The sequence below is a fragment of the Arabidopsis lyrata genome (genome assembly GCF_000004255.2).
Source record: "Arabidopsis lyrata subsp. lyrata unplaced genomic scaffold ARALYscaffold_6, whole genome shotgun sequence".
NCBI classification, from domain to species: Eukaryota; Viridiplantae; Streptophyta; class Magnoliopsida; order Brassicales; family Brassicaceae; genus Arabidopsis; species Arabidopsis lyrata.
The window spans coordinates 7,861,919-7,879,177 of NW_003302550.1; the positions used below are offsets into that span (position 1 = coordinate 7,861,919).

At 35.4% G+C, this 17,259-nt stretch overlaps 3 protein-coding genes across 7 annotated transcripts; all 3 read left to right on the forward strand.

Moving 5' to 3' along the window:
- The first annotated feature begins 901 nt into the window (after nt 1–901).
- On the forward strand, nt 902–5,586 carry LOC9307913 (squamosa promoter-binding-like protein 7). Of its 3 annotated transcripts, XM_021022576.1 has the most exons (11): nt 997–1,671; nt 2,103–2,275; nt 2,420–2,646; nt 2,722–2,796; nt 2,899–3,006; nt 3,324–3,441; nt 3,546–3,681; nt 3,907–4,060; nt 4,137–4,712; nt 4,955–5,245; nt 5,343–5,586. In XM_021022576.1, exons 1-11 carry the CDS (start codon nt 1,112–1,114, stop codon nt 5,484–5,486), a joined length of 2,562 nt encoding a protein of 853 aa, XP_020878235.1. In that variant the 5' UTR covers nt 997–1,111; the 3' UTR covers nt 5,487–5,586. The 3 variants fall into 3 exon arrangements, with proteins under 3 accessions (XP_002871844.1, XP_020878235.1, XP_020878234.1); XM_002871798.2 differs by having other exon boundaries at nt 902–1,671; nt 4,955–5,586; XM_021022575.1 differs by having other exon boundaries at nt 1,004–1,671; nt 2,417–2,646; nt 4,955–5,586.
- A 2,140-nt stretch (nt 5,587–7,726) lies between these two features.
- Nucleotides 7,727–11,225, forward strand: LOC9307914 (sugar transporter ERD6-like 16). Its single transcript, XM_021023241.1, has 16 exons — nt 7,727–8,003; nt 8,138–8,200; nt 8,352–8,441; nt 8,534–8,593; nt 8,702–8,767; nt 8,963–9,104; nt 9,186–9,250; nt 9,348–9,521; nt 9,648–9,732; nt 9,819–9,865; nt 9,957–10,019; nt 10,100–10,159; nt 10,261–10,314; nt 10,443–10,502; nt 10,649–10,763; nt 10,860–11,225. The coding sequence occupies exons 1-16, from the start codon at nt 7,818–7,820 to the stop codon at nt 10,979–10,981; spliced, it is 1,452 nt and encodes a 483-aa protein (XP_020878900.1). The 5' UTR covers nt 7,727–7,817; the 3' UTR covers nt 10,982–11,225.
- Nucleotides 11,226–11,283: 58 nt separating this feature from the next.
- LOC9307915 lies at nt 11,284–12,217 on the forward strand. 3 transcript variants are annotated; one of them, XM_021023242.1, is made up of 3 exons: nt 11,284–11,528; nt 11,602–11,737; nt 12,017–12,217. In XM_021023242.1, exons 1-3 carry the CDS (start codon nt 11,369–11,371, stop codon nt 12,030–12,032), a joined length of 312 nt encoding a protein of 103 aa, XP_020878901.1. In that variant the 5' UTR covers nt 11,284–11,368; the 3' UTR covers nt 12,033–12,217. The 3 variants fall into 3 exon arrangements, with proteins under 3 accessions (XP_020878901.1, XP_020878902.1, XP_020878903.1); XM_021023243.1 differs by having other exon boundaries at nt 12,020–12,217; XM_021023244.1 differs by lacking the exon at nt 12,017–12,217 and having other exon boundaries at nt 11,602–11,923.
- The last annotated feature ends 5,042 nt before the right edge of the window (nt 12,218–17,259 follow it).

Consider the following 17,259-nt stretch of genomic DNA (forward strand, 5'->3'; position numbering starts at 1 on the left):
ATCGCTTCTTACTCTACATCTTGAGATTTTTTTTTCTCGTCGATGTGAATTGATGATAAGGTGGTGGCGTTCATGGTCGTGGTTAATGCATTTGATAGTTTGCTAGGAAAAAATGTTAGCACCGCTTGATCCGATGTATTAAAGACTAGCCTTGGATCGCGGTTCACTCTTTGCAATACAAATGATTTTTTATGCATTCTTCCAAAACATGCTTTTTTCACTGATTTTATTTATATATGTAGTATTTGCGTAATGTTGTTTGTTTCGTAGATTTCGGTATTTTATATATTTTCGTTGTATTGTATATGCAGTAAAAAAATCTTTAAATAGTAGAAAATTTATAATGTTACCCAAAAATCATTTTTCACATTGAAAATAAAATGGATCATTCTAATTTTTATGAATCAATTTTGACTTGAAAATTTATGATTTTGAAAATAGTAGTCCTATATAATGAATATTCGGATTTTGTCTTTTGTGACAAAGAATGTGAATTATAATCTAGGCAAAAGAAGGAAAGAATATGTGAATAAACTATTAAAGCACGATTAAAGTAATAATCATGATTGTGTTTGTGCTACGGCTTCATCGCGAAGGACTGGATTGTCCGTATTTCGCATGTGTATAGGGAGGCTAATCGTCTTGCAGATGGATTAGCTAACTATGCGTTCTCTTTACCGTTTGGATTCCATTTGTTGGAAGCTCCACCAGAGTGTGTTAGTTCGATTCTGTTTGAGGATTCTATAGGACTATCGCATCCGCGAAATGTCCGTTTGTAGTTTGTATTTTCTTTTTTAATAATATGGGAGCCTCCCTTTGCTTACCAAAAAAAATGATTGTGTTTATTAATTCAACGAGTTCATGTTTGATTGAGTCATTTCATAAAATAAAAATGTAGACTATTTTAGATAATTTATTTTATTTTTTGTTATTACAATATATTCATATATAAAAAATAAAGTAAAATAAAAGTTTTGGTAAAAAAGCTATGTTCCCAGAATTTGACGACTTTCTGCAATTTTACCTAAAAGCTAAAATCTTTCAACCAAAATCACCAACTTCCTTAACAACCGATGGACCTTTCAATATTTCTCTGAATTGAAAGACTCAGATGTCTTCTCTGTCGCAATCGCCAACCCCGCCGGAGATGGATGTCCAACCGCCGGCATTGGTTAACGATGATCCTTCCACTTATTCCTCCGCTTTGTGGGATTGGGGAGATCTCCTTGACTTCGCCGCCGATGAACGCCTTCTCTCTTTAGACTCCGATCAAACTCCTTTCCCTCCCGTTCCTTCTCCTCCTCTTCCGCCGCTGATTCCGACGCAAACTCCGGCGGAATCTGAATTGTATCCTTCTCCGGAAGAATCGGGTTCTGGTTCGGATCGGGTTAGAAAGCGAGACCCGAGGTTGATTTGTTCCAATTTCATTGAAGGTATGCTTCCGTGTTCGTGTCCTGAGCTTGATCAGAAATTGGAGGACGCCGAGCTGCCGAAGAAGAAGCGGGTTCGCGGCGGGTCGGGGGTGGCTCGATGTCAGGTTCCGGATTGTGAAGCGGATATTAGCGAGCTCAAAGGGTACCATAAGAGGCATAGGGTTTGTCTCCGGTGTGCTAACGCCAGCTCCGTTGTCCTTGATGGAGAGAATAAGAGATACTGTCAACAGTGTGGAAAGTATGTTTCTTTTCTTGCTTCTTAACTTGGCTTTGAGATTTGATCATGGAATTTAGAATTGGATTTGATAGCTGAATCCAGCGGCAACTGTCTTAGTTAATCTCCTATGCATCTCCTGGGCTTTTTTATCTGTGGTTGACTTAGGTGTTGTTCAGAATTGTTCCTGAGATTTGATTTGCAGCACAAAATCATCGAAGATCGGGATGGTTTTCTGTTGTCTGTTTGATTGGGATAGAAACTCTGAATCTATTCGTTAGGAAATTGGATAACTTGGGGAGAGATTTGAATGATTCCACGGAATTCACATGAATCATTAAATGAGCTTAACTGGTTTTTTTCGCCGTTACCAACTGTTTAGTAGTCAGTATTATTGTTTATGTATTTATTTTTTCCTATCTATGCTGTATCCATCATTGAGGACTATCTGGCAGGTTTCATGTGCTCCCGGACTTTGATGAAGGAAAGCGCAGCTGTCGGAGAAAGCTAGAGCGTCACAACAACAGACGGAAAAGGAAACCTGTAGATAAAGGAGGCGTTGCTGCAAAACAACAGCAAGTGCTATCACAGAATGATAACAGCGTCATTGATGTTGAGGATGGAAAAGGTATAAGTGAACAGCACAAATCATATCACCATGTGGTTTCTTTATTTTAGTTGTTTGCTTTGCATACTATCCTAGTTACCAATGTTTTGAGTTCTCTTGGAAATTCAAGCTGATTCGCTTGTCCATGCTATCATTTTGAAGCAGATAATGCATGCTCTAGTGACCAGAGAGCAGAACAAGAGCCTTCGTTGATTTTTGAAGATCGGCATATTCCCACTCAGGGTTCTGTACCTTTTACCCAAAGCATCAACGCAGACAACTTTGTCTCTGTTACAGGTTCGGGTGAAGCTCAACCAGATGAAGGAATGAATGACACAAAATTTGAACGTTCACCTTCCAATGGCGACAACAAAAGTGCTTACTCAACTGTTGTGAGTTTCTCTTCAGCCACTCTAACATCAAAAACGTTTGTGCGCTTTATGAACTAATTTTTCATTTCATTGTAGTGCCCAACTGGTCGGATCTCTTTCAAGCTCTACGATTGGAATCCAGCGGAGTTCCCACGGAGACTACGTCATCAAGTATTCTCAAGAATTATATATTACAGTTTAGTGTTCAGAGACTATGTTTACCGTTTTCAAAATCTCAAAGAACTAATAGCATGTGATTAATTGAATTTGCAGATATTCCAATGGTTGGCCAACATGCCTGTTGAGCTGGAGGGCTATATCCGTCCTGGATGTACAATTTTGACCGTCTTTATAGCAATGCCAGAGATTATGTGGGCGAAGGTACATTCTGTTATCTTTTACTCATCATTTCCATGTTCTTGCTGCTGCGACACAACATAAGAAATTGTTTCTTTTCAGTAGGGTGTAGTCTCGAGATGTGCTCTATGTCTCTATACACCTTACCCTCATAAGTACCTTATACACATTAAAGCTCTTACGTTTTTGTGTGGCCTAAAGTTCTTTTGTTTCTAAAAATTGTGTATTATTTGGAAGCTTGTGTCCTGGAGGGAGAAAATACAAACTTAGTATCTTCTTCCTGTGAGCTCTCTTTTGACTTTGCACTGTACTAAACTTTTCCAATTTGTTCCTTTAAACAGTTGTCTAAAGATCCTGTGGCATATCTGGATGAATTTATTCTTAAACCTGGAAAGATGCTATTTGGAAGAGGCTCGATGACGGTCTATTTGAACAACATGATTTTCCGTCTTATTAAAGGCAAGTTGGTGTGCTTTATTTCACTCCCTATCTTATTGGATAACCATAATCTCGTGAGCTTACAATTAATGTGAACTAATACTTATTTGTTTTGGTTTTGACAGGTGGAACAACTTTAAAGAGAGTCGATGTAAAATTAGAGTCACCGAAACTTCAGTTTGTGTATCCTACATGTTTTGAAGCTGGAAAACCAATTGAACTCGTTGTTTGTGGACAAAACCTTCTGCAACCCAAATGCCGGTATGAATGTCAACCCTTATTTTGATCTATGCTTCGGACATCTCTCGCATTTTTAGTTCTGTCTTATTTCTCATATGAGAAAGCTGATATTGCAAGAACTTTCAAAATGTTGCATTTCGATTACCACCCATCATTTTTTGGTTTGATTATTTTCACTTGTGACCACTATAATGTTCTAGATAGGAAAGAACAACATGCTGCTTACAGATAATGGTTTCATTGTAGGTTTCTCGTGTCTTTTTCTGGGAAGTACTTACCACATAACTATTCTGTTATACCTGCACCGGACCAGGATGGGAAGCGTTCTTGTAATAACAAGTTCTATAAGATCAATGTTGTGAATTCTGACCCAAATCTCTTTGGCCCTGCCTTTGTTGAGGTACCCATTTTTTTTGCGGATATACATTTTTACTGGTAGCTCTTTTTAATATGGTCCTCATCTAATCCTTTTGTAGGTTGAAAATGAATCTGGACTATCAAATTTCATACCTCTAATTATTGGAGATGAAGCTATATGCTCAGAAATGAAACTAATAGAGCAGAAATTCAATGCTACACTCTTTCCAGAAGAACAAGGAGTTACCGTTTGCTCTTCTTTGACTTGCTGTTGCAGGGATTTTGGGGAGAGACAGAGCACCTTTAGTGGCCTCTTGTTAGATATTGCATGGTCAGTGAAGGTGCCCTCTGCAGAACGCACTGAGCAACCTGTGAACCGATGTCAGATAAAAAGATACAACAGAGTGTTGAATTATCTGATACAGAATAACTCAGCGTCAATCTTAGGAAGCGTACTGCACAATCTGGAAACTTTGGTGAAAAAAATGGAGCCAGACAGCCTAATTCATTGTACCTGTGACTGCGATGTGAGGCTTCTACATGAAAATATGGATTTGGCTAGTGACGTTCACAGAAAGCATCAAAGCCATAAAGAGTCAAAGATGAATCCAGGGAATGTTCTTCCTTCTTCAGGTTGCTGTTGTGTGAGCAGTTTCCAGAAGGACATACCATCAAGAATATTAAACTTTAATCAGGTTTTTCACTATAACTGATAACCCATTTTCCTGTTTGATCTATACTGGACTCTGCCTACAATCTTCACTTGTCTTGCACATTTGGTTTCTTGCTCCACTGCTGATAAATTTGTTTCATGGTATCTTTGGCACGTTATGACGATAGTCCTGGAGTCTGCGCACAATCTTGTGTCTGTTTCGTGGTTTATTTTTTTTTTTGCATAATTTCCTTTATTAATGTTTGCCATTCATCATGTTGACAGGATCCTGAAGCAGGATTAGATTGTAAAGAGAGAATACAGGCGGACTGTTCACCAGATAGTGGTGGAAAAGAGACTGATCCTCTTTTAAACAACGAGGTTGTCATGAACGTAAATGACATAGGAGACTGGTCAAGGAAGAAGTCCTGTATAACAGCACACTCAGCTCTAACATTCAGGTCCCGTCAAACCGTGTTCTTAATCGCTACGTTTGCTGTCTGTTTTGCGGTCTGTGCGGTTCTCTACCATCCAAACAAGGTCACACAGCTTGCAGTGGCAATCCGAATGAGATTGGTACACAAAATTTGAATAAAAGTTCAATAGCAGAGACTCTCATTAACGTGTGTTCATCAAAAAGCTTGAAGAGAGCTGTATGAAAAGCTTGTCTCAGGTTTCAACAGAGCTCAGCTACAACAGCTTCTCAGAGAGATTCCCTTCAGAAAGAGACAAGATGGTTAATGATCAGATTAGTTCTTGCTCTTTCTGTGTGTTCTTCTTCCCAATTTCTTTAATACTGGTGATGCTGCAACTGTAATAACAAGAAATGGTCTGATTAATGATTGATTATGCCTCATCGAATAACTTTTACTGTATATTAGGGTTTACTTTTGCGCAATGGAACTTGTTTATTTTTTTCTTGGTCTTAGAAATGATTCTTCAACAAACCCTAATCGTAATTTTCTACTACTTCAAGCAATGTCTTGTCTTGGCTCTTGAGATCTCTCTAAACTGTTTGATCACCTCTATGATCAAGTTTTAACTTTGAATTTTTATTATTATTGTCAGTCCAATAGATTAACAAGTAACATAATAATTTGATTTGTGGAAAGATAATAATTTGACTCTCTTTTCTTTTTTTTTTTTCCTTTTTTGAAGTACCAACTGTATTAAGGTAATAAGAAGCATGTTGGATTGAGAAATCGGCACTGAGATTGATTGCAACATAGAAGGCAAATGGGTAGAAAAAGACAAAGGAGATGAGATTTGAAAACAATGAAGAGACACACATAAATGGAAATGCGTCAGTTTCGAGTCATATATTTTGGTAAACGACAACATTCTAACATTTTATTAATTGGCTAAATAGTATTCACCTTTCTTTAAACATATCAAACGCTAGCTTTAACGTGCTGATTTGAACAAATATACTAATCTATTTTGCCTTTTAAAGTTTGCTTAAACTAAGAAGCCTTTCTCTCTAACAAAAGAAAACTATTAGAGATTGATTACTTGGACGTCTGCAAAAGATACAATTTGACCAGAGATGTTTGTATAAGTTCATTTCATTTTTGCGTGGTTGCTGCGTTTGTTCAACAACTAACGTAAAGAAATTGTACTTTAAATTTGTCTCATTGATTGGAGATATTTGTATAAATTCATTTCAGTTTTGCAATGAATAATTATGTTATTATAAGAAAAAAGAAATTAAATAACACCTTATATATTTTCGAAAGAGAAAAATATAATGCTGAACTCATCTTATTCCGCACACCAAACTAGTGACTTCAGGCGTTCAAACATATGATTTGGTACATCAAAATTATGTCCGACCGTACGTGTACCTATATTATTGGAAAATCCAGAACTTGTGCCCAACAACACATCACATGATTCAGTGAACTAAATGATATGCCATGACCAAATGAGTTGTATGATAGCCTAAAATCACTGTCTTAAGATTTCATTTTTTTTTTTTTTTAAATAAGCAAAACAGTTATATCAAATTTCGTTTGAAATTACAAAAAAAAAAGTGCTTTAATTTAGGTCATGTTTATTAATTTAATGATAATAAAATTATCTAGAAGTAAGATAAACCATTGGATTAGAAAAGTCCATGCATGAAATCCCATATCTACGGCATAAACAGAACGCAGACACAAATATCTGTGGAAAGACGATTTTTGATAAGATTTTTTCTTTATTGAGAACAATCGAGAGGTTGAAAGCTGACAAAAGGTAAGATATTACAATATACAAAATTACGTAATAAAGCTTAAGAAGCCAATAAACGCAAACAAAGCTAATATAAAAACATATCTAGCTATATAAGTATATATGTGGACAAATGTAGCTGACAGGCGTATGTGGTCGCAATCACGATGGCTAGTTTAGAAAACAAAGACCCACATGGTAAGATATCAACATGAAATCCGAAATTATTTTCAAAACAATTTGATAGAGAATGACAAAGGTTTATTGTAGAGTAAAAGTTAAAATTTTATGATCATTTCTTTTTAATATGAATTCTTTCCATGTCATGAATATTAGACTTTTGGATCTTTTCGATACCATTGTTTTAGTTTTTGTGTAATATAATAATGAATGAGTTAAAACGTGAAAAAAAAAACATTATATGTTTTGTTCGATGTATACAGTTACATATTACATTGAATCTCACAAGAAAGGAAAATTGTAGTAATATGACTATATGAGATTGCATTACTTTAAAGATTAGATCTAAATAGTAATAGTAGTAATGTGAAAGAACAAAAAGAAAACTTATTAGGTTCTTTTACCAAAAAAAAAAAAAAAAAAAAAAAAAAAAACTTATTAGGTAGTAAAAAAAGAAGAGAATGAAGTGGAGATGACTAACTCTAGGGGAAACATCAGAGCCAAGTCAGTGACAGCTTCATCCACATGAACTATTTTTGTCAGTACTAATCTCAATCATTATCGCATTTAATATTTTATTTATCTATTTTGCCGCCTAAGGACAAATATCTTAAAAATCTTCGTCCCATGTCGAGACTTTACTTACATCTATTACCTATAAATACCCAATTCACAAACCAAACTCTTCACATCACCTCTCTCTTTCCTTGCAAATTTTCTGCTCTCAAAGAGTAAAGAGTTGGAGAGAGAGAAGATGGCAATTAGGGAAATCAAAGACGAAGAGAGGGGTGAGATAGTACATAAGGTAGAGGAGGGTCTAGGGAAACCATTTTTGACTCATCAAGATGATGAAAAAGAGAGTGAGAATAATGAATCCTATTTGATGGTTCTCTTCAGCACTTTTGTTGCTGTCTGTGGCTCCTTTGAGTTTGGCTCTTGTGTAAGTTTTTGCCTTTAGAGAGAACACTCTCTTTCCATCAGAGGTTTCCTTTATAATGATTGCCAACCTCTGTCTTATTTAGTTCACCAAACTATTTTCTCAGATTTTCTTTTGTAATCAATTATTTGTTAAAGGTTGGATACTCAGCGCCTACTCAGTCATCTATAAGACAAGATCTCAATCTCTCCCTTGCAGAGGTTTGTATCAACTAGGACTACAGCAATCATCTATAAGACAAGATCTCAATCGAGATTATATTCCACCAAGCCATTAATTTAACTATATATTTTTAATTACAGATCACAGTATATGTGAGATCATTTTTGTGTGTTGTGTAAAAATATGCAGTTCTCAATGTTTGGATCCATCTTAACAATCGGTGCAATGCTTGGTGCTGTTATGAGTGGGAAAATTTCAGATTTTTCCGGCCGAAAAGGGGTAAATCTTGCAAATCCTAAACTTAAGGGGCCAGGCCAAAAATACAAATTCCAAAAAAGATCAATGCTTATATATGGTAAAACTCATTTCAGGCTATGAGAACGTCAGCTTGCTTCTGCATTACAGGTTGGCTCGCTGTCTTCTTCTCCAAGGTATTTAACTTTACACATATAAATAAATACCTATTTGCAACACCGAAACTACATATGCTGAAATTAGTATGGATTTTGATCTTAATATGATGTTAAAATGTGGTGCAGGGTGCATTGTTACTTGATGTAGGAAGGTTCTTTACAGGATTTGGAATTGGAGTTTTTTCTTATGTGGTAATTTACTCTCTTTTTTTCACCAAGTAAATCTTGTATAATAACTCTTGAAATCAACTTTTTATGTAGTAGTCAAATGTAAATCGGTGTGATTCTAATTCTACTGTTTTTTTTTGGGAAAATTACATGTTGATATTTATGAACCAATGTTTATAAAACTCTCAGTCTCCAAAGTAACTAAATCAACAAAAACAGGTCCCTGTGTACATTGCTGAGATATCTCCCAAGAATCTCCGAGGTGGACTCACAACACTGAACCAACTCATGATTGTGATCGGCTCATCGGTTTCTTTCTTGATCGGATCTCTCATTTCTTGGAAAGCTCTTGCCCTAACCGGTAAATTTCTCTCTGTTTCTTGGTTACTCTTTATAGAAATTCCCTTTGAAAACTGATCAATATATGTTTTTGGTCTTAAAGGACTTGCTCCCTGCATTGTTTTGTTCTTTGGTTTGTGCTTCATACCTGAATCTCCTCGATGGCTGGTAATTTTCTCTATCCAATTCATGATTTTCATGGGTCTTTTTTAAATATAAGTTTCCAAAAAAAAGATCTAAATCTTTCATTCGCTTGCTTTTCCAGGCAAAAGCAGGCCGTGAGAAAGAGTTTCGCTTAGCCCTGCAAAAGCTACGAGGAAAAGATGCAGATATCACAAATGAAGCAGAAGGTATTCAAGTCTCGATTCAAGCTCTAGAGATTCTCCCACAAGCAAGAATTCAAGATCTTGTGTCCAAGAAATATGCTCGATCTGTCATTGTAAGTGTAATTTAGAAGCCAAAACACAAGAACTTATCAATCTTTTGTGTATATTTGATTCATTCAACTCAAATCTTTCAGAAGATTAAATGTATTATTTCTCACTTGTGACTGTATATTCTTCAGATTGGTGTTTCCCTGATGGTATTCCAACAGTTTGTTGGAATCAATGGGATCGGATTCTACGCAAGCGAAACGTTTGTAAAAGCCGGTATATAAGATAGACCTCAATATCTTTTCTTGTATCAGAACCAAATTCATTTTAGATTCTAACATATATGTTTAAAACACTTTCAGGATTTTCGTCTGGGAAACTCGGAACAATCGCAATCGCTTGTATTCAGGTGCATAGACGTTTTTGCTTCACTCTATATTCTTCTCTATAATGATTGTATATTCACTACTGTTTAACACAGGTTGAATCGTTTTTATCAGGTTCCCATAACTGTTCTTGGGACAATCTTGATAGATAAATCTGGACGAAGACCACTAATTATGGTACAATCTTTTAATCTACGACATCTGTTTTCCGAGTCGAAAGTTCAATGTTAAATATATATATACAAATGTTGCTACAGATTTCAGCTGGTGGTATCTTCTTGGGGTGTATACTCACAGGCACATCTTTCTTACTCAAGGTACATATCATCAACCCTAGCTAAACCCTGTTTTCACTTTGAAATCTATTAACCTGTGCGTTAACGTTCGCCACATCAACTCTGTTTTACTTTGGATTCAGGGACAAAGCTTGTTGCTTGAATGGGTACCTACCTTAGCAGTTGGAGGTGTACTTGTAAGTAAAACTTAGTTAGTTCTTACTTTTTACTAAAAACAGAATTCAAGAACGGAGCTCTGCGTTAAAGAAATAGTGTTGTTCGTGATGATACTATTAACAATCTCGTCTCTTCTTCACTATTTTAGATCTATGTAGCTGCTTTCTCTATCGGAATGGGACCTGTTCCTTGGGTGATAATGTCTGAGGTATGTTTCCTTGTGTAGAAAGCAACCTTATTTTGAAACAGATTTGTTACTTTTGAAGCAAGTAACTTTATTTAAAAACAGAGTCAATGCTTTTAGAAGAGTGTACTTAAGTGGTGCTCTGTTTTTTGGGGATGAAAAAAACGCAGATATTTCCGATAAACATTAAGGGGATCGCAGGAAGCTTAGTGGTACTAGTGAATTGGTCGGGTGCTTGGGCTATTTCTTACACTTTCAACTTCCTCATGAGCTGGAGCTCTCCAGGTAACACTCTTAAGGGCATGTTTGCTAGAAAAATGTGATCTAACCGCAAGAAAACCGCGTTCCAGAAATTCTTAATTGAGTTTTTTGTTTGTGTAGGTACATTCTATATTTACTCTGCTTTTGCAGCCGCAACGATAATCTTTGTGGCGAAGATGGTGCCAGAGACGAAAGGGAAGACACTGGAAGAGATCCAAGCTTGTATTCGAAGAGAAACATAAGGCGGAATGATACAATCGATTTATATGGGAATGTTATCAAATGACTCGAACTATTCCCGGTGGTGAGCTCATGAATGTCGGACGACAAGGGTTTTGCATGAATGTTTTAGGGATAGGTTTAATTTATATTTGTCTATCTGTTCACGTTAAAGTTTTCATCATTTAGGTTTTTGATTGGTGTATGTCGGTATTGTGTAATCGTTCGTGGAAATTAATACACTGAGGCATGGGAATGTTATCAAAAGACTCGAAATTACCATAATACCCCTCTTTTCTCGAATTTTATTAAGTTGATGACGTGGCAAACATTTATTGATATATTTATTTTTGTTGTTTGGAATTTGAGTTTTCTCTGTTCTCTGGATTTGGATTACTCGAAGAAGGTTAATGGCATCTCCATCATCGTCACCGAAAACGAGAATCTGGTTCCGTACAGTGATCCTGATCTCTTTAATGGTGGTTCTCTTCTATGTTGGTCGTCCTCTTTACTGGAAGATCTCCGCCACAATCCACGATATCCGCCACAACAAACAATCGGTCAGAGAAGGTAAAACACAATCACTTTCTATCTCTCGATGGATTCTTCAACTTTCCCGATGCGATGTGTTTTTTGGATACAGGTATATCGCAGATCGTACACGAAGCGCAGAGATCGGTCGGATGGTATCACGACGAGTCAGATTCAGGGTTCCGGGAAGGTCACCACAAGAAATCAGGAGTCGCCGTATCTAGGAGGCTTCTCTTTGTTGGAGATCAGTGAGAAATTTTCTCCTTTGCTTTCTCAAGTTTTCGAAAATAATTTGTACTAGTGTTGTGTAATGTTTTTTAGGTCAACATTTTCGTGTATCGTTTTGTGGTGATATGTTGTTATATGTTAGATTTAATCAAAAAAGTTATGGATTTTGAAAAGAAACAAAAAAGTTATGGATTTTGTTTGGCTTATACTTTTGCAGATTTGTGAGCTTTTTGCTATTAAGTTTTGAGATTTTACTCATTTGGTTTGTTCTTTGCTTCTGTGATGTTTTGTTTTTTCAGCAGGGATATATTTTGATGTTTTTGTGCGGGATAGATCTTATCCAATGATGATGGAAGCAAAAAAAAAGAGAAAAAAAAAATACTAATAATGTATGGCTGTATGCAAAAGGATAGATGTATATGTATGATTTTCATCTTGGTGGAGACAAATGTAAGTTGTTTAGTGATGATATAGACGTAAGCACTTTGGTTATTCAAGTATTTCTTTCCATTAAACAACTTAGGTCAAGCAAAAAAAGAGTCTTTCTTACACTTATTATCATTATGGGCCAAAAACTCAAGTGGGTTTTGACCAAACTGAATCATCAAACTCCAACAAAACAAAGCACGGCACCTTTTGGTGCACACGAGAAAATTCTTTTATGAAGTTTGCCCAATATATATATATATATATATATATATATCAAGTTGTATCTTCGATATGTTGATTTACTATTTTACCTCATGAATTGATATGTTTGCAGTAGCGGTGGTCGATAATATCCGTATTTGTATTGGAGAGTATGTACACAACTCCGGTCCAATATATTTGGGAGCTTTAGGGCAAAAAAAAAATTTTTGGCCTATTATTATATATAAAGAAAAAATTTATATAATTTTTTTTAGTAAAACTTGTTATTTTAAAAATTTTGTGCTTTTTTATATATTTTCTTATAAAAAATTAGACCTTTTAAAATATAAATTTTATATTAATAATATTTTTAAAAATATATTTGGGCCTTTTTTATATGTAATTTTTTTTTTGAAAAAAAAACTCCGGGCCGTCGCACCTCCGCCCCCCCTCTAAGCCGGGGCTGTATGTACATCAATTACATAATGTAACCAGAGCTGGGTTAAGTATAGGGCTCTAGTAGTGCAATAACTCCAAGTCTATTAATATAGATCTATTCCCTCCGTTTTACAAAGAGTGTCGTTTTAAAGTTTTAATCTTGTTTCACAAAAATATCGTTTTGTGTTTTCAATGCAGTTTTTAAGGCTAAATTTTTTTTTATCTTTACTATTTCAGCTTATTAATTAGATAGATAATATGAAGTAAAAATGAAATTTGTTTACTTTTCTTAATTTATGTGAAAAATGGTAGAATGATAATTTTTTGTGAAACATAAGAAATATTATTTTCTTTATTTTAACAAAAACAGTTTTAAATAATGATTTCTGACCAAAAAAATTAAAGGAACAAAATTATAAGCAACAGGGGCCTAAAAAGATATCTATTTATAGAAAAAAAAAAAGCCCAAAAGAAAATGTTATGAGCAAAAGAGATCTATTTTTAAATTTATGGGCATAATAAACTTGTTTTAGAAATTTGTCTCAAAACCTATAAAATGCCCGTGATGCTTTTCTACCGGTCTTCAACAAGATCACTGTAACATTGCGTTGTATTTTGTGTATGCTTCAAAGTGTAAGTGATCTCCAAACAGAAGTCAGATCAAGCAAAATATTAATTTAAAGCTATAATTCACCCTTTTTATATCAGTTCTCACCTTTAGTTTGTATTCCCTCTGTTTCAAATTATATGATGTTTTAGCTAAAAGCACATTGTTTAAGAAATTTAATTTTCTTTTTAAAGTTATCATTTAATATTTGACTTTTAAAAATTCAACTAATTATAAAAAAAGACTGCATAATCTATATAATAAAAACTATTAAATACATTTAAAATTTGCATTAAAACTTGTAAAATATCTTATATAATGAAACATAATAAAAACTCTAAAATATCCTATATAATGAAAGAGAGAGTACTTTGTAGTGATGCGAAGCATGCATAGCTATTTTTTTTTTTTGGTGAGAACGAAGCATGCATAGCTATGAGCCTATGACCAAACCAACTCGACATTTTTCTATACATATTATAAAGTCTTTTGTATAAATTATCCATTATTGATGAAAGACTGAAAGAGATAATGTGGGACCTCCATTCGACTTAGAGAACTACTCCCTCCGTATTTGAATAAATGTCGTTCTAGCCTTTTTTCTGTGTTTTTAATTAGTTGTCATTTTAACAACTTTTGCATAAAATTTCCTAAATTACCCCTAATTAATTGATCATAATTAATCAGTCTAAATTACCAAAACTACATATACCAAAAATATAATTATAAATAATCGTTTCTCATAAGGTTAGTTTTGTAATTTTGTGCCCTTTCTTAATTTACCCAAAAACAGTTGAAACGACATTTTTTCAAATACAGAGGGAGTATAATTTTGCGGGTTCCTGCTTTGTTATTTGTTAAGCTTATTTCGATCCACATAATTAAGATTTAAGAGTAATTACAAATAATATCGATTCTCGTTTAACAGGTTACATGATATATTGTCCAAAACGTAGATGTTGGAAATTATCGTATGAATAACACCAATATATCGTTTTATCCTTTTATATAAAAACTACCACCCTTTGGACAAACTCCTTCATTGGCGTATCTCCTTGAAACCATAATGGAAATTCCAAAAGAATCGTAAAGTTTGGATCTTCCGATTTTGACTTCTCGCTTCTTCTTTTCTTTTCTATGTTGCGACTTATCTTCTTTAAATTTATTTGCTTATTGAAGTCGAATCTTCTTATTCATAATTACATGGTTACACGCTATGAATATTTTATAGTTTTATGCTATGAATATTTAAATGTATCATGTGATGTATTTTTAAAACCTTTTTTGCTGGTCACGGTGGAAAGTTCCCGTCAGTGTACACTCTTGCATATCAAAGCGCAAAAAATAAATAAAAAAGGCATAGGTTTCTTAAACTTATTGAATCAAACACTTTGAGATTTAAGGATTATGACTTATAAAGAACAACTTTCTTTATTGCTTTGGAAACTAACTCAAAACCAAGCTTTCACAATCTCTCTAATCTCTCAAAACTCTTAAAACGCTCTTAGGGTTAACCACATCTTTGGCACACCTTATATAGAGAGATAATCCTAACACACTTAGGATTAGGTCTTTAAAATCTATCTAGAAGCTTCCTAAACATAAACCGACTTGTTTATGTTACGTGGGCTTTAAGCCTTTTCAAGTTTAATCAACATTTTCCCGCTTAAACTTGAAGTCACATCTTGACACATCTTGAATCCCAACAAGTTCTCTCATCTCTTTAAACTTGATTCTTCCTAGTGCTTTAGTTAGTATATCAGCCTTTTGTTCTTCTCCCGGAACATGCTCCACATCCACTAACTCGTTCTCAACGCATTCTCGTATAAAATGATATCTCTTATGTATGTGCTTGCTTCGCCCATGGAACACGGGATTCTTAGCAAGAGCAATTGCAGATTTGTTGTCGATCTGAAGCATTACTCGTTCAATAGTTTCACCAGTGACTTCTCCCAAAAGATCTTGAAGCCAAATGGCTTGTTTAGCTGCCTCAGTTGCGGCCATAAACTCTGCCTCGCAGGAGGACAAAGCTACCGTATCTTGCTTCTTCGTACACCAAGTAATTGGGCAGTCTCCAAGGTAAAAGATGTGACCAGTAGTGCTTTTACCATCGTCTTCATCCACGTTGTGACTGCTGTTACTATACCCTATCAATCCTTGCTTTGTTCCCCGAGAAAAAGAAAGTCCATAAGAAAGAGTACCACGCAAGTATCTAAGGATTTGTTTTAACGCAGCACCATGAGACTCTTTTGGATCTTGCATGTATCTACTTAACACACCAACATAGTAAGAGAGGTCTGGTCGTGTGTGGAGCAAATACCTAAGACATCCAATGTTCCTCCTAAACTCCTTTTCGTCGATACTTTTCTCCTTTTCTGCTTTTGACAACTTCAAACCAAAGTCCATTGGTATGTGAACCGGATTGCACTCTCTCATCTTGGCTTCTTCAAGAATTTTCTCTGCATATCTTCCCTGTTTCATAATAATACCCTTCTCATGCTGAATCACTTCAATGCCTAGATAGTAAGTCAATAGGCCAAGATCACTCATCTCAAATTTTGAAGACATTCCTTTCTTGAACTCACTGATTTGATCCAAGCTAGATCCTGTGACAAGTAGATCATCAACATAAACAGCCACAACAAGAAGATGCTCATTCTCTTGCTTCCGATACAAGGAGGGTTCCTTTGAACATTTTATGAAACTCAATTCTTGAAGTATCTTGTTTAACTTGTTGTTCCACGCTCTTGGTGCTTGCCTAAGCCCGTAAAGTGCCTTATTCAACATGTACACTTTATCTTTATTTCCTTCAGTTATGAAACCCTCTGGTTGTGAAACAAACACTATCTCCTTTAACTCTCCGTGTAGGAATGTCATTTTTACATCCAAATGATGCACTTCCCAACCATTTGAAGCTGCTTAAGCAATGATGAATTTGATAGTCTCTATTCGTGCTACTGGTGCAAATACTTCGTCAAAGTCAACTCCATGTTTCTGCACATATCCTTTAGCGACTAGTCTAGCTTTATATTTGTTTATACTCCCGTCTGAATTTCGTTTGATTTTGAATACCCACTTAAGTCCAATCGCTTTAGCTCCGGCAGGGAGATCAACAAGATCCCATGTTTTGTTCTTTGTAATCGACGAGATTTCATCCTTGCATGCTTCTCTCCACTCTTTCATATGTTTTGCTTCCTCATAGTTCCATGGTTCTTCATCTAAAGCCATTAGGAGAAGTTCACCTTCAATCTCAGCCAGAAGAACATAGTCATTTAGGTACTTAGGTTTTGTAATTTGTCTCTGTGAGGCTCTCAAAATTTGAGGCTGTATTTGTTGAGGACTCTGCTCCTGACTCTCAGCTACCTCCTCTGTTTCTTCCGCACTAGGATCATCTTCTTTCTCTATATCCTCAGACTCACTTCCCTCCTCATCACGTTCCTCAGTGATGATGTTTTCTCCAACTGTTTGGTTTTCTATGTTTTGATCCTCTTGTAGTCCATTATTTCCAAATTCTCCAATGCTCACTGTAAATGTTTGAAACTCTGTATCGGGTTCTTTTCTTGAATGGTTCCACTTCCAGCTCTTATTCTCATCAAACACTACATCCCTACTCACGGTGACCTTTTGAGTAGTCGGATCCAACAATCTATAAGCTTTTGAACCTGGTTCAGTGCCAAGATGAACTAAAACCCTAGATCGATCATCTAACTTTCTCAGATGTGGAGACTCTGTTTTTGCATATCCAATGCAACCAAATACACGCAAGTGTTCAACATTTGGTTTTCTTCCCTTGAAAGCTTCATATGGAGTTTTTGTACTCAAGACTCTTGTTCCAACTCGGTTTATTAAGTAAGTGGCGTGTCTTAC